Raw genomic sequence first — 24,935 nt, 5'->3', positions numbered from 1 at the left:
TTAACTAAAATCATTTCTTTTCTGTATTTGCATTGATATTCATGTTAAAAGAAGAATTGGAATATATCGTTAGCAACAACGAGAAGAAAGTTACAACAAAGAAAAGGGTACAGAGAATGGAATAAAGGATAACAAATTTAATAAATCAATGAAAAAATAATTCCATTTCTCCCTTCATTCTTCAGCACAATGATCCAAGCACATGGTACAATAGCACTGCATCAGAAAGGATCAACAGGTTTTGTTTGACCTTCATCTTCCCCCCTTTCACATCATAATAACTCTGCGTCTACAACACCCAAAAACACAACAACATGAAAATATGCAAACCGGGTAAAACCGGATCCGAATGGGATTTCGTTTACCTCTTGAAAATCGCGATTTATGAACACCATTGCGAGTGTTACCTTCTTGTCTCCCATTGGTTGTATGTGCGTGACGTAGCATAGGACCCGAGTATCGATTCGTTTCTTCTTCTTGTTCTTGATGATCCTGTATATACACCAACATTCAACATCAAGGATTCCAAATCGATTCTTCGATTTGAAATTAGACTTACAGATGATGTTGATGATAGATCTTGCTCATAGATGGGCTCAAATGAACGAACATCTTGACTCGTTGGGGTCACAAAACTGACATGCTTTCGCCTTTTTGTTGACCACCCACCAAGGCTTCCATGTGATGAGGTCGCTCGTGGAGGCAGCGAACAAATGGTGTCAGATTCAGATACATCGGCGGTTTGTGAAACGTCCGATACCGTGTCAAGATTATCAGCTGATGCTCTAGATCCATTCAAATAACCAGTTCGTCGAGCCTGGAATTCCATAAATCAAATCAGAAATGTTCAAAAACTCAGAGGAATAACAATGGTGTGGGAGAAAGAAAGAAACCTCTGATTGAACAACTTTAGACAAAGTACTTTGTCGGCCTCTTCTTACATTTCTCGATCCCCCAGACGCCCTAATTCTGCCACCAGCCTTCTTTCTGAAATTTAGGGTTCTTCAAGTTAAAATTTATCTAAATTTTATAAGATCGAAGCTAACAGATAAAGGAGGAGACTCACCTGTTTGCTTCCTCTCGAAACTTCGCATCGATCTCCTTGCTGGGTGGGTACGTTGGCAAGCTTGCTGGATCACAGGCGTAAGGTCTCGAATGAAAGTACTGAAGATGAACAAAACATTAAAGCAAGATATGAGATTATAGGTATAAAATTAAGCCAAGAAGACGAATTCATAACTGTTACCTCAGATTGAAGAGCGGAAGTAGCAGTCATACGTTTTTCTGGTTCAACAGAAAGGAAAGACGCGATTAGGTTGACGGCAGATTTCGGGAGTTCTTTACACCTTTCCCTAAGAGAGCTTTCATAAGCATGTCGGGGTTTAAACATTGTTGCAAGAGTAAGTGACGAATTTTTCCAGAACTCATCTGGTGGATTGCCACAAAGCATGAATATTTTATGCAATTGTTCAACCTGCAAATGTGGTTTGACTACCCAATCAAACAAACAAATCGCAAGTATAAAGTCAAGATTTTGAATCCTTATTACCTCTGTTCTCCCTTTTAAGATGGGTCGACCGATAAAAAGTTCAGCAAAAACACATCCCACGCTCCACATATCGACATTGGTTCCATAATTTGATGACCCTAAAAGAAGCTCAGGAGGACGATACCACAATGTCACTACACGACTCGTTAATGGTTGCCTGCTTGCTGCAAAATTAGCAAGACCGAAATCTGCAATCTTCAATCTTCCATTGTTATCCACCAAAATGTTTGATGTTTTAATGTCACGATGGAGGATTCCTCGTGAGTGACAGTGCTCGATTCCTTTCAACAATTGCCGCATGTAACATTTGATCTGGGATTCGGTGAATCTGATGTCGGGGGATGATAGAAGTCCTGCAAGATCATGTTCCATATACTCAAAGACAAGGTAAATGTTACACGACAAACGTGACGTGATTATTCCCTCCAATTTCATGACGTTTGGATGATCAAGCCTTCGAAGGATTGAGATTTCACGAGCCATGAATCTCACGCTTTCAGGTTGGAAATTGTCGAATCGGACCTTCTTCAGCGCCATCATTTTACCACTTCTGAGATCGCGTGCACGATAGACACTGCTGTATGTTCCTTGTCCAATCTAGATGTGAAGAAAGAAGAAGATGAGTGTATAAATGTTTGCGAACATAAGAAACTGAAATGGTATATTATTACCTTTTCAAATCTCTCAAAGTTATCGGATTTTTGTGGAACCCAACCATCAATGGCTTCACCAGCGACGGCACTGAGCCAGGCTGGCCAACCGGCGGCGACTTGTTCTGCTACAGTCGATCTTCCAAATCTCTTGCTAATTGAAAATGCAGGCTTTTTGGGAGAATGCTGTACGACAACATCACCGGCGGGATCATCGTCGTTACTGATCTTATCATCATCATCGTTGTCTTCTGTCTCATGTTTGAACTTCCTCCATCCATAATCCTGATTCTGATTAGCATCCGGAAAACGCCTGGCGGGTTTATCATCATCAGCAAGGGTCAGGGAAGAATCATGAATAGGGGAAAGAGTAGCGATGGCAACATGTTTTGAACTGATACAACCCATTTAGATTCACCCCCAAAACCCATCAACGAATTGACAGATTTTGGGGAGACCCAGATGGACCCGACGAAGGGAGAATCGGGCCTCAAACTGGTGAAAGTCGGAGAATGGTCCCTTCAATAAGAGGGACCAGAGGAAGAAATTTGCTAAAAATCGATACAATCCCTAAAAAACGATCCTCGTCTAATTCCAATAATTTAATTTCGTGGACGACTGGTTTTGGGATTTATGTGTGGCGAGATAATCGGAGGTGGGTGAGAAGAAGTTGGAAATGCAGCAAACATTCGCCAAACAATTCCTCTTGATTTTCTCTGTGTTCGATATTACCTGCCATTACCATCGTTTTCGTCTATTGGTCCATCTCACCTTTCTGCAACTTATTTGATTTGCATTGTAGTCGGAGGTGGAAGACAAGGTTTTGTCATCATAAAAACCTTTTAAAATCTTTGAAACGATTTTTTTATGGTTAAATGAATAAAATAATATAAATCATTCAGTTTCTAATTAATCACTGCATTTAAGAATATTAATTAGGTAACAAACAATTGTTTTATTAAAACTAAAGTATTTTTTTTATTTGTATATTAGTTTATAATCCGTGAGAACCACAGTTATAAAATTAACCTAAACTTTTATAATAAAAACTCAAAATTATTAATCAGTTATTTTAAATAAATTAATAATTTAAGACATATTTTTATTACTTATGTAAAATTATAATCATCGGTTCAAATAAATATGTAAATTTAATTTTTAATATATATTAGACACTTTTTATTTGTAAATTAGTTATGTAAAATTATAATCATGTTCATATCCTACTGACCAGAAGGTTAGATATGTTCTGAACCTGTTGAGGTTCGGGGCAAAGAATTGGTGGGAACTTGTTATTGGTACACATTCTGATGAGCAGAGGGCTGCAGTTATCTGGGATCAGGGAGATGTTCTGTACTTGTTACATTCCGCGGGTTAAGCGGGAGAGTCTAGCACATGCGTTTCTAGATTGAGGCTTCGGGGTTTTTGCTTGAGGCTGGAATGTGAGTCGTGGGGACTCTGGAAAGGATTAATGATGATGTTCAGCAGGAGTTATGCAGCTGGAATTAAATGGTTATTTGATAAGATTAGGATGTCGTTTTCTAGGGCAAGGATTGTACCCTTTCAGTTTACGAGCTCAAAGGATTGAGTAGGCTTGTGACCCCAGGATCAGGTTGTGTTCCAGCTCGGGTCAGTTAGTTGGTTGCAGGGATAGACAACAATATTTCAACGCCGGCGAGCGCAGGTGTGCCGATGTGGCATAAGAGTGTTGTGAGGTCTGGTTCGCCTTGGATCTCTTGTATCGGGCGGTAAGGATTGATTGTGCGACCTGTTGTACTTTTGTATTGTAGACTATATCTTGGGAGTAGTTGTAGCTCAATTTAGGGTAAAGGTTGTTCGCAGTTTAGCTGTGGATGATTGAGCTGGTGAGTGAGACAGGGTGCGAGGCCCTGGATGATATGATTTCTAGAGCCGAGGGTAGGAGGATTGTAGGAACGCTTTGGGAAAAAGGGTATTATGTGGGAGGTCTGCAGATAGGGTCCCACAGGATGGTTATTCAGCATTGTCAGGATTCAGTGGTTCTAGTAACCGTTATTGATTGGCGGAGGAAAGCACTAAGGGAAGTAGCTCGTGTTGAGACACTAGTTGGAGCATCTATCTTTAAACTTCAAGATTTGGGTGCGGGATGATTCGAGCTTTAGGGATGGTTGGTTTCCCTAGGATTCAGGAAGTGTTCATCTAGTTATTAGAAGTGTGTGATCATTCAGGATTGGCTAGTAAAGGAGTACTAGTTGGAAAGGTCTGATTGTCATCAGATTGATCGATGGAAAGTAAGAAGGATCGGGAATTCTTTAACTCTAATGTATTGTGAAGACTTAGTCGAATCTAAGTGGGGGAGATTTATTCCGGGATTCAGAAGTAGGAGCGTTTGAAAATGGGATAAGTTTTGCATCGTTGTCAGGAAGGAAGACAACCCAAGTGGTTGTTAGGTTTGAGGGTTGTGTGAGTTGGGAGTTCGGTAAAACTCCCTAGCATATGAACCGCGTCTTCTCAGTGCTTGATAGCAGAACTTGGGAAATCATCTTGGGATTCTAGCCATGAATTAAGTTCAGTGGTGTGTTAGGTCGAGCGCGTGTTTGAACGGTATGGAAAGTGTTGTAAGACTGCGGGGGTAGCCATAGCATTCACTAGCAACAGATAGTGCTAGAGTGATGTAAGTATGTGAGTGTAGTCTCAACATTCACTAGGTCGGTAGATAGCATGAACGCGTTGTTAGGACGTGAAAGGGATAGTAGTAACCACCAGTTCGGGTGTAGCAGTGAGGATATGAAAATCCATGGATTGGTTTATGGGTTTCCTTAGAGGGATTAGACCTAGTTAAGCCAGTGATAAGACTATAGGAACACCACTACAGTTATGGGATCAAAGAAGCAATGGATTGCTTAAGGTTGCTTGTGATGTAAGGCCACCATTGGTCATGTAGCAATCGCTTTTAGCTGTGGAGTTGGTAACATCAGGATTTGACGCATGGGTCCAATCGGTTGGATCAGGAGGTTGTTAGAGTCGCAGTGGCATAGTCCTTTGGCTCCGCGACCGGGCCGGAACCCGGTATTTCAGACGAGTGTTACTCGGTTGTGGCGAATCAGAGGATTTTTGGATGAGATGCAATGATGGGTCCTTGGATTTCAAGTTATGGGTTAGAACCGAGTTATGTATATGGTGGTATTCCAATATAGGGTATTCCATCATGAGGTTTACCGGACCCTACGATTGAGTGGACCTGACGTGTTTGATATTCCAACCCGAGGGTTGATTGGACCAAACATGTGTGTGATACGAGGGTATTCCATCCTAGGGATGACTGGACCCCTCGTGGGCATGCCTGGTATTCCAGACCGAGGCTGATTGGGCAATGTATGAGTGTTTGTGCTTATGTTCCGGTCATTATATTGATCCTACGGATAAAGGAAGCATTGTCTTGACAAGCCTATAAGGGTTTATCTCCTAGTTTACATCCCGTTGTTCATTATACCCCTGGGAATTGATTACCAGAACGAGTTTCTCGTGAAGGAGTACTTAATCTCTTGTCACGAAAAGGATCATAGTTAGCAGTGTGGGATTTGTGATTCTGTTTTCTAGTGGGGACCTTGAGTTATCAGAAGTTGAGTAGTCAGTTGAGGGATAAACAGGCTGGCTCCATCGATAATGAATCAGTATGAGTGGTTTGTCAAGGAATCAGACCACCTCGAGACTACAGATCTCAGACGAAGTAGAAGCGACCATGTTGCAAGGAATTCATTCATCTTCGGGTTTTAGAACGCTGCAGAGTCGGTTTGGGTTGCCTTGGAGAGGCTCTGGTATGCTTATGGTTGTGACCATGTCGTCCAAGTTGTCAGACGTGTAAGGAATGGTAAGGAATGATTTCGATGACGAAATCTAATTTAAATGGGGAGAGTTGTAACACCCTGTTTGTTAAATAATTAAATAGATAAAATTTATGAGTGAATAAAAGCCCTAAAATAAATAATTATATATCAAAGGTTGGTCTCGGAGAACTAATTGTCACAATTTTAGAATTCGGGGGTTAAAAATGTAAGTTCCAGATTAGTTTTGTATATATTTATAAAGGCAGGGGCTATATGGTAACTTTTGGGGACTTCATTGATAACAATTTGTAGAGGAGGGACAGAATGGTAATTATTGGAGCTGATTTGAAAAGATCCCAATGGGGAGGGGTCGAACTTGTAAAAATGGGCAATGGTTTGATTGAAGTGGGATTTAAACCCGATGGCTTCTTCTTCTTGTTACATTACCCTAACCCTAAACGTTGAAGCAGCCGCCACCCTCCTTATGCCTCCCTTCGCTTATGCCCCCGTATCCTCACTTGTGAAGCCGGAAGGCCACCGAAGCCAGCCATTGGAGCCACTGACAACCACCCCTGTTGTCGATGACGCTGTGCGCAACCGGAGGAGCCGACATAAATTGAAGTTTGAAGCGGAGGACGTTGTCGTGCGGGCCAGGAACGATCAGGAAGGTCTCGGTGTGCCAACCGCACCTCATTTCTTCGCCCTCCCATACGGGTTTGACGTCAGGATCTCTGGTGTTGCCGACAACGGCATTTGGTCGCCACCACAACTTATTCCAGCGCCACCTACTGCCTAGTTGATGGATTGGAGCAGTGGCCTTGCATCAAGTATGGATATAGGTTGTTGATTGATCACGGGTTGTTGTAAACGAGTTTTGCTGCCAGAAGACAAGGAAGACATGGCCGCCAGCCATGGTGGCCACCGCTGCTGCCGCCTTCCTATGGTGCTACCACCGCCAAAATGCCACCAGGTGGGTGGTTGTGTTGCTGTTCAGAGCATAGAGAGTGCGTATGTGTTGATTGTTGATGTAGGCTTGGGTTTGTGTGGCTGGAAGATCAAGGACAGCCACCACCACCACCGTGAGGTGGTGGCTGCCACCATACACCAACGTGTGTGTGTCTTAGTGGCTGTGTGTGTACTTAGCTTAGTGTGTGTGTCTTAATTGGGTTTTGTGATGTATGGTGTAATCGATAAAGGATAATGGAAAAGAAAACCCTAATAGGCCCATGGAAACCCTAATTAACCCAAAGAGACCCTAATGGGCCCAATAAGGCCTAAAGTGACCTAAAAGCCTAACCAATGGATTAATGGGTTAGTACTGTGTTGGAAAAACGTAATTAGCGTTTGGAAAATCCTAATGGCATAAAACCCTAATTTGTGGGAAATCGTGAGAATTATTTAATAAACTTGAAATATTAAATAATAATCATTGGCAAACTAATTTAAGTCAGTAAAGGGCTTAATGGATTAAATCCCTAATGGATTAAGTCCTTAATGTGTTAAGTAAGAAATACTTAACCCTAATCATCATTTGTTAAGCGTGTCAAACCCAACAAATAAAGAGGTAAAATAACTCCTTAAACACTACTACTTTGTACTAGAAATGTAATACAAGGTAAGTAGGGTCGATCTACAGAGACACGGAACAAATGTTTATACCTTTTTACGGAAGGTACAATAATGGTCACATAAATGGGGGGTTGGTATGCAATGATTTAAACAAAAGAATAAAGCAATAAGTAAATGATCAATTAAATGAAACAAATTCAGGATTTGTGAGAACTCCAATTCTATGCAAGACAAATTAGCAATGTGATTCCGTGGATGACAAGATATTTGTTTAATTCTATCTAAGTTGGTACTTGAAAGTGTTAACAAGCTCTAACACTTCCCATTCACCACAATAATTAACCAAAACAAGCTTTTTGATTAATCCTAACCTTACCAATCTAATCTAAACAAGCTCTTAGAGTTAGGTTGAAAGATTGCATTAAACTTTATGTGAATGTTCCCAACAATAATCAATACTCCTCATAAGCTCGGGAGCATAAAAATGTGTGAATAGATTTACACTAATTTCATTCAATAGAAATCAGATTAGTGCTTGTTACCTAGTCCAATTTACAAAACAATTATGGATTTTGCAATTAGATAACTTGAATGATCTAACCCAAATCCAAATGGCCAATAAGAATCACAATTAGAATCAAACATTCAATTGAGACAAAATCAAATTCACTAGATAGAAAATTGAAAGCAAACATCAAGTCATATGATTGAAATCACATCCAAATGTCAAGACATAAAGTTGGAGAATTTAGGGTTTTAGCCACTCATGGCTAGAACAAGATCACAAATCTAGAAAATGAAATTAAAGTTCTTACAAAATGAAATCAAATGTTCCCAAGTGTTAATCAACTTCAAAATCCTCAAGAAATTCGCCTTCTCTACTCCAAAAGTCGACCCCCTCTGTAAAAAGTCGGTTCCCCCTTTTAAGAATGGTGAAAAACTGCTTTAAAACTCACGTTTACGTTTACACGGCCCGCGTAAATTAGCACTGTCATTTACACGGCCCGCGTAAACGCAAAAATATACTGCGCAGAAATCTACGTTTACACGGCCTGCGTAAATGCAAGGCTTCCATTTACACGGCCGTGTAAACGTCTGTAAAGCCAAAATCCTCATTTCTTTGATATCTTGCTCCTCGGTGCTCCGCAAGTCCTGAAATTTTGTCTGCAACTTTTATTTACCTCCTCCAACAATATCCTTCCTCCAAAAGTCCCTAAAATATCACAAAAGTATTTGAATGAAATTGCCTCACGAAAAATCCCGAAAAACATGCAAAATACATGAGTTTAAGCCTATATGCAATGTACTTTTATAAAATAAAGCTACAAAATGGGTACATGAAATGCACCTAACATCATTTCATGTGAAAACCCTAATTTTAGGATTATGGGCTTGGACTTATCGGGACCCACATTTGGGTCATTGGAATTGAATTGTGTATTAAGCCCAATCACACCATATAACTTATTTAGTAAAGTAAAGGACTTACTTAACCCTAATTGTCATTTTATGTGAAACCCTAATTTCACTTGGACTTTTTGTTGGGCCTTTCTATTAGGCCTTGGTGATTAGACTATGGATGAGCTATCCAAGAACAAGTTAATGGATCGAAATAATTAGATGGGCTTTAGGATAAGGCCAATGTGAGAGACTTGGGCCCAATTTGGAAAATTGGGCCATAGATGGGCCATATTTTGGGCCTTTATGATTATGTAACATTGGGCCATCAGAATGTCGAATGTTGGACCGGACTAATTGGTTGGGCCTTATGGTAAGACCTTATAAAGGTTTGGGTCCAAATTGGAAAATTGGGCCATATGTTGGGCTTGTGCCTATTACTTGACTTTTGGGTCTTTGGAGTGTGAATTGGACCTTGGGCTTGAAACCCAATTATTAATTGGGTAGTGTTTGATGGTGACAGCTTGGGATTCTGTCAACCAGCAGCTGGAGTTTTGTCTGCAGGACTTCAGCAGTACCAGGTGAGTTATCCTCACTATACTCAAGGTTCTAAGGCACCAAGGCCGACCCTATAAATTGCAATCTATTTATGTTATGCTAGTATGATATGTTAGATCGGTATCTTTGAGGGTAGGATAGTATTATGTAGTATATGGTATGATCCGTTAGATCAGTTGTTGTCTATAGACTATTATGTGATTATCTGTTTGTGGGCCTGGGGTATTCCAACCGGTGGTTGATATATATATATATATATATATATATATATATATATATATATATATATATATGTATATATATATATATGTGTGTGTGTGTGTGTGCACATATTTGTTTGGCGGTTGAGGCTCATCTATTTTCTGCAAAAGCCAATAGACCTGGGTATTCCAACCTATTGGTTGTGGGCCGTGAGTATTCCATCCCGTTGATGATCGAACTCATAGTATGTGGGCATTCCAACCTGTTGGTTGTGGGCCTAGGGTATTTCAACCGGTGGTTGACTTGACCCATAGTATGTTGTTTATGATTATATGTGTATTGTTGTGGGTATGGGTGTTTTGAGGGAACTCATTAAGCTTTGTGCTTACGGTTTCAGTTTATTGTTTCAGGTGCTCCAGATGTCTTGGCAAGGCGAAGGCGTGACCGTACACATCCTCGTGTTTTGGACTTATGGGTTCTTGGATACTCTAATATTAAACTATTGTTGAAAACATTTGTAATAACTAATGGTTTTTTGATGTTTGAAAAGTTTTAAATTGGCTTGAACTTTACGGGTGTTACATGTTTAAGAAGAAATTAAATGCAGATGGATCCTTGTCTCGTTATAAAGCTCGTCTTGTTGCTAATGGACGAAGCCAAAGACCCAGTATAGACTGTGACGAGACTTTTAACCCTGTGCTTAAGTCGGCCACTATACGTATAGTTCTTAGCATTGTCGTCACACACAAGTGGCCCATTTGTTAACTTGATGTGAAGAATGCGTTTCTTCATGGTCACTTACAGGAAACCGTTTATATGCAACAGCCTCCAGGCTTTCGGGATCCTTCCAGACCTAATCATGTCTATCTCTTACAGAAATCATTGTATGGTCTTAAACAAGTTCCACGAGCTTGGTTTCAGCGATTTGCTAAGTTTCTCTCACGGATTAGTTTTGTTCATAGCGGGTGTGACTCATCCTTATTTATATATAGACAACGCGATTCTATGGCATATCTTTTACTATACGTGGATGACATTCTTCTCACTGGCTCTTCTTCTCGGCTTCTCACTCACGTTATTTCCTTGTTGAATGCCAAGTTCTCCATGACAAATCTTGGTGATCTACATTATTTTTTAGGTATCTCAGTTGTTCGGTTCACCACTGGTCTCTTTCTATCTCAACAAAAATATGCCACTGAAATTCTTGAACGTGCTTCTATGTTCAACTGCAAACATGCCCGTACTCCTGTAGATATGTCCACTAAACTTGATGGGTCTGGGCCTCCTGTTGATGACCCTCTTTGTGTCGTAGCCTAACAGGAGCTCTTCAATACCTTACATTTACGAGACTAGATATTACATATGCAGTTCAACAAATTTGTCTATACATGCATGATCCCCGAGAACCTCATTTTAATGCACTTAAGCGCATCATGCGTTACATTTGTGGCACTGCGGCTCATGGTCTTCAAATATTTTCCTTGCCCAATCGCGATCTGATTTCCTATTCTGACGCCGAATGGGGTGGTTGCCCGGTCACTAGACGCTCCACTTCTGGTTATTGTGTCTTCCTTGGGCACAATCTTCTATCGTGGTCTTCCAAACGTCAGAATACGACATCGCAATTGATCTTCATTTTGTGAGAGACAAGGTTGCTACTGGACATGTTCGCGTTGTTCATGTTCAATCTTTGTCTCAATATGCTGATATTTTTACGAAAAATCTCTCTTCTACTTTATTTCTTGATTTTCGATCCAGTTTGAACGTTCGAGATTCTCCTTCCGTTCTCACTGCGGGGGGCTGTTAGCGGGTTTATTATTTTATTTATACTTTAGATTGTATTGTTATTTGTCCGGCCCATTGGCCCTTATGTTTGATATCCTTGTATGTATACTTTGGAATAATAGAAGATCACACACAGGAAATTACATTAGTTTACAACACAAACCATTTACAAATCAATATAATACTTAGAATATAACCACATATTCCACAGAAGTGAAATTCAAGCATGATATAGTTTACAATAAAAGTTAATTTCTTCTTTCACTTTAGTACATTACTGAACAATAAATTTTAAAGAAAACCAAAATTACCATTTACCCATTCTGTAGGATTTCATTTAAGTATCCCAAATGGCAGCAACAGCGACCACCAAGGATATAAAAAGCTGGTTTTTAACATCAGTAAATCTTGAGGAATGGCTTTTTACAGTTGCTGCTTGTGGTGGTGGCAAATTGATGACGTGTACATGTAGCTTCATGCCCCCATAGCAAAACCCTTTGCTGCTAATGAAGTAATAATCACGTGTCACATTGAGTGGCACCACATCTCTTCCTTCCTGCTCCCGTGGTGTAATTGTGAAGCGGGTGCTCCGCATTGCATGATTCGTAGTTTGTTTTATTGACTTCCAATACATCGTTTTGGTTCCTGTCATACACAAAATCTTAACAGGAACCAAAACGATGTATCTATTAACAATCTTTTTTATATAAATTAGGAATTAAGAATAAAAAGGTTGTTACTTATTTTAAATAATTCTGAAACACCCTTTTCCAAATAAAGGTCAACACCTTTTCTTTTCAAGTATGAAAGCCTCTTTGCAAAGCCATATGACCATTGTGGGTCTTTACTACAAATAAAAAATATTATCCTTTAACATGATTCCTTTATTATATAATTTATTAAATTGGTTTATTATCTTAATTTATAGATAGATTTGTATATTAGAAGAATAAATAGCTTATGAGTAAATTGAATTTAAATTTAAGTTTTATATAATAATTTAATAACAATATTTTCATTATTAAGTTGTACATTTATCTTTGATTTCTAAAATATGATACCCTTGTATAATAAGTCTCCTTATTGTAAAAATGTCTGAAACATAAATTTGTGCATACATATTACTATATTAGGAAAAGAAGAGAGTTAGAGCCGATTTAGAAGAGAAAAAATGCAAATCTATTTAAACGTTGTTTTTGAAATAAATTAAACATTCTATTATTTTGTTAATTAGATAATAAATATTATACTAATGTTAATATTTTAATGAATTTTCTAAAGGATTAAAAGAGTTATCAAGTTCCAAATCAACATTCTATAATTAGGAAATGAGCACAAATATGACGACAGCCGACAGAATGCTGTTAACATATCAATTACCTAACAAACACAGTAAATCAAGCATTAATGCACTGAAATAATCATGATCACAAACATTACGTATTCGTTTATTTCAAATTATATACAATTAAGCCAAGAGAATAATACGAATTCTGCTGAATATCCAGCTTAATTAGCTTCAAAATTACTGATAAATGATAAATATATGCATAATGAAGGGGAACAGATTGTAATTAAGATATATCGAGAAGCATATGAGAGTAGATCTGAGTGTATTATATGCACATGTGTTACTTACAGAGCCAATCGCCGAGGTAGAAAGTTTGGTTTCCTGCCCAAAGAGTGTAGTTGACGTTGGAAGTCCAGCCCATATTTCCTCCGACGTTGAATCGTTTGGCAGAAACATCCGGCAACATCATCATAACCACGGCGCAAACCAGCACTCCGACCGCCGTCGACCACCTGCTACTGCGGCTGATTCTCATTCTGCTTCCGTATGCCGTATGCGAAAGTACTGAGACTGACAAATTCTAGTTTCTTCCAGACCTCTCGTTTCTATTTATGCCACAAATTGAGTGTCAGGAATAGAAAGAATACTTTTCGGGTTGTCTTTCGGGTCATGGGCCAATGTAGCCCAAAAAGGAAATTTAAAGTCAAAACAGCAAATGGAAAACTAGTGGCAAAGTATCAAACTCAAACATTATCAATATCAAGTAGGTGTAAATTGGTAAAATTGGCCTTAAAAAGTCAATTTGACAAAAACTCAAAATAAATAAATAATATTATATTGTGTCTATCGAAAAAAAAAAATACTACTTCAAAATTGATTTAGAACTAAGATAAATATTTATAATAAAGTCTGAAAATGCTTGTAATAAATGTATTAAAAATAATAGTACAGTATCGAAGGAAGTACTAAAAATATGCATCCTTTTATGTGGTTGATATTTACAACGGAATAAATATGTGTAAACAATTTTGGTAGGTTTTTGAACCACCACATGTCACATGATTTAAAGGACACATAATAAAATACTTATAATAGACGTTGATGTATATTATAAAATATATTTTGTTATAATATATTATAATTTATTTTGTCTAATATTTGAAAATTGACTAAAACATCCATTGCTAGTGGCAAATAAATAGGTTCGCGGATCAAACTAATATCTTAAGACTTAAGTCTTATTTGATAATTGATAAGTCTTTTATTGGGTTTAGTAAAATGTCACGTCTAAATAAAAAACATTATGTCGATAATTTCTCTTTATTTCAAATATGATATCTATGTGACATAGCAATATGTGTATGTTCAAACAATTACTAGGATTACATTACATGAATCAAGAGTCAAACGTGGTGCTAATAAACAAAGAAAACCAACCACTTCATAACAATAAGAATTACATTAATGAAATCGTAAATTATCATTCTTAATCGACCTAATCAACATAAATGATTTACAACCTTTAGACCCGGTATCCAACACATGCTTCAGTTTAAACATTTGTATAGTGGTTTTCTAGACAATGACGTTACTAAATTACAATCTCTTTATTATTATCTCACCATCGTATATCCATAACTTTGATCCCTATAACACATAATAGTCAATAGACAACAGATATCATGTGGATTGAAACTTCCAGAAGCACCATGACATCGATCGTGTAAAATACCATAAATTTCATGGTTCAATCAAGTCTTCTCAACAAATACTCAACCTGAACTTGTTTAGTCAAGGGCATAATCCAATCCCCATAAAGATCTGCAACTAAGCTTGGGTTTATTTTGTACACCGGCTCCGGTGAATCTTTCACGTCAACCACTTGCCCATAAGTCTTCGCTTTTGTTTCTACCCTTTTCTTAATCGCCTCCTCCACAATCGGATATGTCAACAAATCCATCAGTTTCCCGCGATCCTGCACACATAATCAATAAATCCCATAAATTTGAAACCATTTTCATAGAACGGAAAGCAATTGACGCGAATGATTTGTTCACAGATGAGAGAATCCTTACTTGTGCTTTAATGGCAGCTTCATAATCATCTGGTGAAGCTCGAAACTTTGCTTCTGCTACAAATTTACCGTAGTGGATCCGTTTAGAGAGGGCCTGCGTATACAATTTCAGGAAATTAGAAGGTTTAGAGTCTCATTTGTGATGAAAAAGATGAGAAGTTGCACTGGTTATTACCTGCAAGCAAATGGTGTCGCAGGTTGCAGTTGATCCACAATTACCATCGTTTCCTTTCTTGACGAGTCTAGGAAGAAGATCTTTAAAATACATATCCCATATCTTGCGATTGATATTGATTGCATCTGCACTAGGATGCAACACCTATAGATACATATCAAGAAACTGTCGTTGTTTACATCCTAAAACACGAATAAAGATGAAATTTTTACCTGTGGGTACTGCAATGGTGGCAACAGAGGTTCAGGCAAGTCGTTAGGGAAAAAGGGATGCTCGTCGGGGTTCTTGTATCTCCCAACCTGTTTCAGAATCAGTCAGAAATTTTATCTTAATTCTTATATATAATCATTGGATTTTCCATAGACTTACCTTGGCGTGAACCTTTTCGGTTTCTTGGACCATGAACTCGACCAATGAGCCCTGGAAACCATCCATGAAGAAAGCTTTGGGGTCGTATGTATCCTCATTGTAACAATATTGAGCTCTTTCCACAATGCTAAATATAATGCTATCCTCTTGTCGAATTAGAGAGCTTCTTATTCCGTCAAGAGTATAGATCTCACTTTCGTCTATTCTAGTCGGATTCTTCATTCTACACGAAAACAAAATCATATAAAACTAAAACTTGAAGGGAAGATTCATCGCATAATCCATGATTTTCGCTACAAAGTGTCAACTCGTCTAAAACGGATTTCGCTAGCTTAAAATCGAGGCATAAATCACAACTGCTCTTTGACACAACGGTGATCAAGTCTTGAAACAAACCATAGAAGGGTATAAGGCAATAAAGGATCTCGTAACACGAGTAAAAGGTGATTTATATGAAACAAATTACAAAATATAAAAAAAATTGGGTCTTGGATTGGAAGGGTACCCGAGGGATGCAGAGGGCTGAATTGATTGGAATTGGAAGCCATTGTTTGGAAACCCTGAAATGGAAACCTGAAAGTTGCAATTTTTCCATATTGGAAAGGCAAACTTGGGAGATTTTGACGATGAAATGGCGGACATGGCAGGAAACAATTGGGATCCCAATAGCTTGGTGGCCTCCATTTTTGAGTTGAAAGAGAAGAGAAGAGAACTGAGAATAGGTGGCGAGGATGGAGAAAGAAAAATATAGATTAAAACCCACCCAATCAAGAATAAGAAAGTCTCAGGGGTTGGTGGGGTTTGGGGGTTAGGTAAGGAAGAGTGTAGGTAAAGCTGGCAAGGTGGTGGTTCTATTTTTTTTCTCCAAATGTATATGTTAACAAATACAATTATACATTGTGCTTCATGGAAAAAAATCTATAAATATATTATTATTATTATTATTATTTAAACTAAAAATACATATTATATAATATTATATTGATAGCATAGATAAAAATAGTATTATTCCTTAGAATCTCTCTTATAAATGTTAAGGTAGATATCAGAAAAAAAAAATCTGTTTTTATTTGAAAACTCATTATGATTTTTTTTAACAAAAAAACTAACGATAATTCGAATTTTTTTTATGTAAATCATTATTTAAAAATATTTATTGATCATTATAAGACATAAAAAATTAGGTTGTTCTCGACTGTGATAAAAATGAATTGTGTTATTGTAATTTAAGTATCTATAACATGATATCCTAGGTAAATAAGTTTTCATAAAAAATTTACAAACTGTGAGTAGTTTTTCTTTTTATTTTTTTATTTTTTATTTTTATTTTTTATTTTTAATATGATGACCTTTCAAGTAAAAAGTTGAACATATAAAGACTTTTTATCAAATTTGCACTAAATAGTATCTGAACTCTCTATGAATTTTTTTTGTAAGTCTATCTACAAAGAATTTCCTCAATGGGGACTTGTTTATTAACAAATTCTTATCCATACCATGTGGCTTGGGCTAATCACCTCTAACCAAAACCGGTCCAAACATATTTTAAATTAAAAAAAAAAGCACTTGATTACATAAATTTAGTTGATATTACTAAAATACATGACCAATACCCTTTATATATTACTAAGAAACATTTGAACGCAAAAAGTTAAACTAGATGAAATTATGACTCAACTTATCCCATTTTGTATCATCACTGGCTTCACTTTTTTTTTTCTTTTAATTTTATAAAATACCATATTGACGGTATCTAGTTTTTTTTTTCCCCTCTATTATATGTATATTAGCTAAAATTTCTAGCCCAATGTTGTATCTTTTAGTCATCGGCCCATGGCTTTAGTCTTGTATATATATTCTTGTAATTATTATCGAGATGAAAGGAGATTAATTCCATAATATAAACGACTCTTATATAGATAGACAACCCATAAGAATAATTAAAGTTACGTACTTCTCCTGGACACTTAAAACAGTTTAACTGGTCTCTCAAAAATATTAGTAATTCCACAAAGTATAAGGTGTATAGCAGAGTAATTAACTTGCAAAAACGTACTACAAAAAGATAGCTTCTTTCATAGACATTTCAAGTAAACCATCATTTAACCTTCAACCAACCATTTGTTTAGAAAAAAATAAATCTCTTACCAAATGCTTTGAATGCCTTGTTTATATCTTGTAATTCTTATCAGTATTGACATACACACATAAAGTCCTACTTAAAAGTTCTTATCTATTACAAAAGCAAACAAACGCATTGCCTATTTGATTTTACTAATATTTACATCTTAAATAGTTAAATCTAATAAACCCACAAAATATAAGTTAGCAAATTAACAAAGATTCAACACACTCGCACATAAAAGATCCATGATATCAACCGGAACATTGTTGTGAAATGATCGATCATAATTGCCTATTGTTTAGGGTGGTGGATAAAAGCAACATGTTATCATATGTTATTACTTCTAAAAGTTGTCATCACCAATTAGAAGAAATGGGCAATACATTATAACATATTATAAGATCATAGGGTATGGTATGGTCGCAAAATGTTCTACATATGTGCCACATCACTTCTATTATATATTCACTACATATTACTTATCTTTTTGTTATTATTATTTTGACATTATATTAAATAACAAAACACAATTATTAAACATAAATAAATATTTTAGTAATAAAAAAAGTAAGTTAAATTAAATAAAAAACATAATTTTAAAATTCAATAAATATTTAAAGCTATGTTAGAAATTGAAAAAATATAATTGAAATATATAAGTCAGGGATCTAATCTATAATCTTCGAAAATCATTTATGTATAAGAAAATTTATTTAGGATCGTAGGTGTAATCATCCAAGACTCCAACAACCAAAACTGTCAATTTTTTATTTTGTTATGCTCTTCTTTCTAGTATTGTCGCAGCTCCTGTGGAGCTCTTTTCCGCCATTTGTAGCCTACAATATTCATCTCCATCTACCATTTTCTTAATAAGTTTTGTTTTAATCCTCTAAATCCACAAGAAAGAAGGAATAAACGGTCAAAATTTCAATCAGCCAATCAAATTCGTCGTGAAGCTCTGTGAGTTGGTCCAATCTACACCACGTCTACACACCTTGGGGGCGGTCGTGTGAACATCGCCTCCAGCTCAACCCCTACGTGTTAGAAACATCCCCATACTCGATAGGCTAACACCCTCTAATTTTCATGTCATGGTAACTTTCTTTTTAGACATAGAAGAATTACTAACTTGGTAAATTTAACATCTAACAACTAACACACCGTTCAAAAAAAAGTTTGGGTCGAATTTTTTTTTTGGGGGGGGGGGGGGGAAATCATATTTGTAAGACTAAGTTGGCTAGGGTTTAACTCATAAGAACCTGGAACTTAGGGGGCCAAAACTGCCCAAACCGAAAAGTTCTTGTTTTCTTGGTTGTTACCGATACGTACAAAAGGGGAGGGTAAGTCTCACAATTTACGGACCTGCAACGGTCACATTCATCCAAAAACCCCTGTTGTCCTTCGTTACCAGCATTATGGATGGCCACATAACGCGCAAAAACGACTAGGTTGGGCGGTGTGCAGCCGTTACCACGATGTTTTTTAGGCCACGTCATCATAACTGGAGTGGGCATTACCCACTGATTAGTCTTAGAAAAGGGAAACTTCTGCCATTTCATTGAAATTGCATTTTGAATGAAGATTGTGGATTAAAACGACATACAAAACTATGAATACTATGTTTCTAAAATACTAACAAGTAAAATAATTAGTTTGATTATAGCGTGATTTTATCTTATAGTATATACTTTTTGTTAGTATACATTGATCATTGTACATGTTATGTAATTCTCCGTTCATGGGTTTATTTCCGATCCAAATGAATAGGAGGAATATCTTCATGAGAAAAAATACGCTTCTCTACCGAGCACATATACCACCCATACAATGGGTAGAAGCTCTCCACATTCTCACTTACATTCTCAACATCCTATTGTCCATCACCCTACAAAACGATACGACATACCACAAGCTCTTAATGTCAACTACAATATACCTACACACATACCTTCGTGTCTTTGAATGTAATTCTACCCCCACTTAACAACCGATCATAACTTGTGCCATGAACAACACCATGCGTTTTCCTCTGGTATCCTTTGAATCATAAAGGATATCAGTGCCTAAAACTAACTACCAAGAAAAATGTCATATCTCATCATATCACTTTTGATGAAACAATGCTATATGACACATAACTTCCTTATTTATATAATTTCGTTGATACATCCGACGATGCAAACAACATATCTATCACTCCCTACATTTACCTACAATCGAACACCATACTGTCACTTCAACTCCACCACCTAACCCTCAAGACACCTCACACATCGCCATATTAGTAGCCCACTTATCCTCTCCATCTATTTGTGTGGCCACGAGACCAGCCGCCTTCTTCCATCGGTAGCTACAGCTCCGCCTTAAGCCACCATGACAACCATGTCGGCTGCCGCCTCATCTCTAACAATACGCAATGCTACGTCAGCAGCCAACAACCCTACCCTCGTTGCCACATCATTGACCTCTCCACCACCGCTTCAATCCATCAATAATCTCTTTCTATATGCTCTCTTTGGTCAAGCATCCTTAGTTGTTCCATACTCATCAACTAGGCACAACATAGTTAAACCAATTCAAAAACTCAAATCTTTTAGTCGAGTCCTCTCATCTTTCAAATATGCACTCACGATCATTAAAAGAGCCTTATTTGCTTAATGATATTAAAGAGGAATACAATGCCATGGAAAAACCAGACTTGATATATTATGCCAAGACCTACATGTGCAAATATAATTAAATGAATATGGTTGTTTAAAAAAACAATGTTGGTGGATCATTCTCGAGATACAAGACACGGATTGCTGCTAATAGTTGTAAGCCAACAACCTGGCATATATTATGATGAAATATTTATTCTAATTATCAAACCAACCAACATTCGCATGGTTCTCAATCTAGATGCATCCCATAATTGGCCCATTCGACAACTTGACTTAAAGAACACTTTCATCCGTGATTATCTCTAAGAGATCGTCTACATGTAGCAACCTCCAAGGTTCTAGAATAATATATTTCTAAATCTTGTGTGCTCGCTCAAACGTTCTCTTTACCCATCTCTATGTCATAGTTTAGTATGGACCCTTTGGTACCTCATATTTACTCGTCCAAACATTAATTATCTGGTCAAACAGATTTGTTTGTGCATGTGTGTCCTTGAGGAACACACTCAGCAACTCTAAAAAGAATTATTCAATATGTTTGCAGTAGGACAAATTTTAGATTACACTTTTTTGCTTCATGCTCTTAGGGGCATATAACATATTCTGTTGATAGGGATGGTTTCCTCAACACTCATCATTCCAATTTAGCATATTGTGTATTTTGGGGGCAAAACCTACTTCCGAGTATGTTAAGATCTTCACTAAATGACTTGCTTCTCTTTTATTTATGGAATTTAGGTCCACACTGAACATTAGACAATCACCTCCCATTCAAATTACAAAGACTGTTAATATATATTTATTATTGTACATGTTATGTAATTATCGACTCATGGTATTATCATTGGCCCAAAGTTTGCTGTATTATTTTTATATGTCGTCAATGAACGAAATAACGATCTTAATGGAAAAATACATAATTGCAGTTTTATTTTATCAAATATTTAGATGCAAGAGTCAAATAAAAATTTCTTTCTATATACTGAAACTTCATTTTATTATATCTTCTTAATTTAATATAAGGTGTTTTGATTTTTTTTTAATTTTATTTTAAAGAAAAGGAAAAATATAGCTAATTTCTTTATAATTTGCCAAAAAATAACTATAAAATTCACATGAGAAAATTTGGCGGTATGTAGAGTAAATATAGCTAATTTCCTTAATATTTTTATTATTAGGTGTTTTTAATTTTTTTTATTAGTTTAGAGAAAAAGGAAAATATAGCTATTTTTCTTGATATCTTACCAAAAAAATAAGCATAATTTTTTTTTTCTTCTTTATTTTATTATACCTTAACTATATTTTCCTTTTTTTTCTCTAAAACAAATAATTATTTTTAATAGTTGCTAAATTTTAACTATATTTTGAAAAAATATTATCTTTTTTTAAGGTAAATTGTGTAAAAGACATTAGGTTTACATAAAATTTCGATTTTAACATTATGTTTTATTATTATTATTTTTTAATTAAATCACAAAGTTTATATTTTTGTTGCAAATTTAACAAATTGTCTGGTTTGTTTTAGGTGTTTTATATTACTCACTTGTCAACTACACAAAATGTTGATGTTACTTCCATGTATGATATGAGTTGACAAACATTTATGTTAAATTAAACCCTTATGTAGATTTGTAATCATTTTCATTTATTTCTTTTTCTTTTCATTTCTCAATAGTCATAATGTTGTATAATGGCTTTCCATGGTCAGTCAAATGGTTCATCATCATAAAATGGTGTAAGCAAGGCAAGAAGGCTTGTTCATAATATTATCTCTTAAAGGAAACCTTCGTTGTCTTGCTTACACTATTTTGAGATGATGAAGCACTTAAACAACATTATGAAACTATTACTCAAAATTATAATGCTCTAAGAGGGGAAAAAAAAAGGAAGAACAGATACGGAAAAGTGAGTACATATCCATGTAAATGTTCAATTTAACCTAAAGTTTTGCCAACTCATATTATATGTGGAAATCATCTAAGGGCTGTTTGTTTACCACTTAATATCTCTTGAAAAGAAGTATGTATGAATCTGTCCAATTGAGTGTGTTTGTTTATCTCTTATTTTTGCATCGTAATTGTAACATCCCAAAACACGATCCCGGAAATTTCTTTTTTAATTAATTAGTAAAAACCATAATAACAGATCATATCATTCATAAAGAAAGGTTGTTATATCAAATCATAGTATCATCTCAAAACATGATCTTTTATCAGAGTACAACCCTCCCAGGCTAAAACTACTTGATGTGTGTCATGCGATCATCCTGAGCTCTTTCCTCCGCTACCGGAAGTACCTGAAACCAAAACTGAAAACGGTAAGCACGGAGTTTAGTGAGTTCCCCAACCTACCACATACCATACATAATCACATACTGCAAACACTGGGCTTAGCCCACTACATCGGGCCCAGCCCGACATCAGACGAATTCGACATTAGGCCCCGCCTGGCATCGAGCCCCGCTCAGTATACATATTTGTTTCTAGCAGGTCCCGCCTGTCTCCGGGCCCTGCCCGCTACTCACACACAACAATAACATATAAACATGCTAACACAAACTACTACAGTATAACTGCTAGTCTCAAGGCCCCGCATATCTTGGGCCTCGCCTCTGTTCTGCTACTAATGAGATATGGAACCCCGTCCATACTCAGCTAGTGATGAGATACGAGCCCCCGCCCACACTCATCCCCCTACCAGGCATATACAAGTATCACAAAGACAACGAGTATAACTACACATACACTACTGCCTCGGGTACCAACCGACATCGAACCGTAGCTCGGAAACATACATATAAAACTTCCTCGGGCCTCGCCCGACATCGAATCTAAATTCGGTATTCACTAACACACATAAACGGGCCAACATTGGTGCCTTAGACCCGTTCCTACTGGAGAAAAATCACCTCGCAAAGCTGACTGTAGAATCTTGTAAATACCCCTCGCTGCTAACTGGCCGATCCCCGAACTGATGATCCTTCGACTCCCCGAGCTATTAATACCAAAATATCACTTAGTCCAAATCAATAACTCTTCATAGGGTAGAATGAACATTCTACCCCTAAGCCAACCTTATCCATAACTAAGGCCCAATACTAGGTAAGCTTCCCAAGCCTACTAGTGGCCTAATTTTCTAAATCGGGCCCAATTCCTCTAATGGGCCTTATCCTAAGCCCAAAAATTTCCTTGGCCCATATTATCTGATTTCTGATGGCCTACTAAGTCCCAAAAACCCAAGGCATGGCCCAAACCGAGGCCCAATGGTGCAAAGCCCAAACTGATAGATTACGCGGGGTGTACATTCCCGTACGCTAAGCGTACTTAGCCATTGGTGTGTACGTTGGGCGTACCTGCATGTACACTCAACGTACTCCCCCTGTTAAGTCATTTTCCAATTAAATGCTTAATACTCTACTCCAGAAGCTACTAACCCAGATCCAAGTCCTTTTCCACATCTTAATCCATAAAGTCGACTACTTGGTGGCTTGCAACCCACCAAAAGAGCCCAAACTTGAAATGTAACAACATACTTCCATAGAAATGGCTAGGTCTTATGCATGAACCCATTAATACATTCAAGATGGAAACTTTACTGCTTATAGGACCCTTTTAGCTCTAAGGGTGGCAACCCTAAGCTTAAACACGAGTTTTCATCATAAAGGTCCATTCTTTGGACTAAAAGATTCCATAAAATCTTCCTAAAAGAGATCTAAGAGAAAAATCATCAAGCTCAGAACTTTATGCCTTGAAAGAGTCTAGAAAGAGGCAAAACTCCCAGATCTACAACTCCTCCTCTGATTTATCACCTTGCTTTGCTCCTTCCTTGCTTGAAAAATGGTTTTATAACACCAAAATGCTCAATAATGGCCACTAAAGCTTCAAGAACACTCAATGGAGGATTAGGGTTTTGTGGTGGCTGTCCAAGGGTGAAATGGAGGCTGACCTTTAAGGCTTATCATTTTTTTTATAGTGGCACGCCCTAAAAGTTAGGGTTTCTGGACATTGGACATACGATGTGCGTACGCTAAAAGCACCCGCGATCTTATGCCTTTATATGCTGGGTGTAACCCAGCCTTACGTTGGGCGTACTCACGTGTTCACCACTTTGCATGCATGGCCCTTCTTGACATCTATTTCCATTAAGGGACCATTAATGTCAATAACCTTAAAGTGCTATAACTCATTCGTTCTGAGTCCGTTTCTGACAAACTTTATATCCACGAAAAGGTGGCGAGAAGCCCTATGCTTCTAGCAACACACCCCAGCTCCAAACCTATCGAATAAAAACTTCAAAACCCATAAAAGACCAAAACGCCCCTAGTCTGGGCCTCTGAAATCCATAAACAACCATTTTCAGAACAGGGTGTTACAGTAATCTTAAAATAACCTCTTATTCGGTTAGACTCTTGGCCACATCTAAAGAAAAAAAAGACATGCTTCACTTTATGCCCCAACCCTACCATACTGCCTCTGTTCATTCTCTTAGTGCTACTCAAGAACTCCTCCCTCTTCTTTCCTCTACCATCTTCGACTCGGTCGAACTCGTCGTACACTGCCGACATAAGACCTCCAGCGCAACTGTTCCAGACCCCCATCCGACAGCAAGGCATTACTTTTGGCTTTCATTCTTCTCCAATAGCTGAAATTTTATCACTCCCAAATTTTCTGAAATCGATTTTCTGAAATTGAATTTATGAAATTGATTTCCCCAACAGCCACC

At 37.2% G+C, this 24,935-nt stretch overlaps 2 protein-coding genes and 1 pseudogene across 3 annotated transcripts; all 3 read right to left on the bottom strand.

Annotated features, from left to right (window-relative positions):
• Window positions 1–2,996, bottom strand: LOC145032164 (cyclin-dependent kinase C-2 C-like). Its single transcript, XM_078980876.1, has 8 exons — window positions 2,221–2,996; window positions 1,550–2,146; window positions 1,247–1,474; window positions 1,067–1,164; window positions 894–987; window positions 560–817; window positions 366–492; window positions 1–289 (listed from the first exon to the last, which is right to left on the bottom strand). The coding sequence occupies exons 1-8, from the start codon at window positions 2,605–2,607 to the stop codon at window positions 273–275; spliced, it is 1,806 nt and encodes a 601-aa protein (XP_078837002.1). The 5' UTR covers window positions 2,608–2,996; the 3' UTR covers window positions 1–272.
• An 8,685-nt stretch (window positions 2,997–11,681) lies between these two features.
• LOC145032163 (early nodulin-like protein 17) lies at window positions 11,682–13,508 on the bottom strand (annotated as a pseudogene). The gene is made up of 2 exons (XR_013677078.1): window positions 13,156–13,508; window positions 11,682–12,177 (listed from the first exon to the last, which is right to left on the bottom strand). The product of XR_013677078.1 is annotated as an early nodulin-like protein 17 (transcript).
• A 910-nt stretch (window positions 13,509–14,418) lies between these two features.
• Window positions 14,419–16,208, bottom strand: LOC145032162 (chorismate mutase 1, chloroplastic-like). The gene is made up of 6 exons (XM_078980875.1): window positions 15,931–16,208; window positions 15,426–15,648; window positions 15,269–15,355; window positions 15,057–15,200; window positions 14,883–14,975; window positions 14,419–14,782 (listed from the first exon to the last, which is right to left on the bottom strand). The coding sequence occupies exons 1-6, from the start codon at window positions 16,107–16,109 to the stop codon at window positions 14,555–14,557; spliced, it is 954 nt and encodes a 317-aa protein (XP_078837001.1). The 5' UTR covers window positions 16,110–16,208; the 3' UTR covers window positions 14,419–14,554.
• Between the last annotated feature and the right edge of the window lie 8,727 nt (window positions 16,209–24,935).

The sequence above is a fragment of the Lactuca saligna genome, chromosome 2 (assembly GCF_052625555.1).
Source record: "Lactuca saligna cultivar CGN05327 chromosome 2, ASM5262555v1, whole genome shotgun sequence".
NCBI classification, from domain to species: domain Eukaryota; kingdom Viridiplantae; phylum Streptophyta; class Magnoliopsida; order Asterales; family Asteraceae; genus Lactuca; species Lactuca saligna.
Note: the sequence above shows the minus strand (reverse complement) of the source record. Positions and strands in the feature narration are given on the sequence as shown.

Coding starts and splice junctions, on each gene's coding strand:
- LOC145032164 (XM_078980876.1), bottom strand. CDS start 2,607: ATGGGTTGTATCAGTTCAAAACATGTTGCCATCGCTACTCTTTCCCCT. Junction 988..1,066: donor TTTCGAGAGGAAGCAAACAG/GTGAGTCTCCTC, acceptor CCTAAATTTCAG/AAAGAAGGCTGGTGGCAGAA. Junction 493..559: donor ATCTATCATCAACATCATCT/GTAAGTCTAATT, acceptor GTGTATATACAG/GATCATCAAGAACAAGAAGA.
- LOC145032162 (XM_078980875.1), bottom strand. CDS start 16,109: ATGGAGGCCACCAAGCTATTGGGATCCCAATTGTTTCCTGCCATGTCC. Junction 15,201..15,268: donor CACCATTGCAGTACCCACAG/GTAAAAATTTCA, acceptor ATGTATCTATAG/GTGTTGCATCCTAGTGCAGA. Junction 14,976..15,056: donor GCGACACCATTTGCTTGCAG/GTAATAACCAGT, acceptor TTGTATACGCAG/GCCCTCTCTAAACGGATCCA.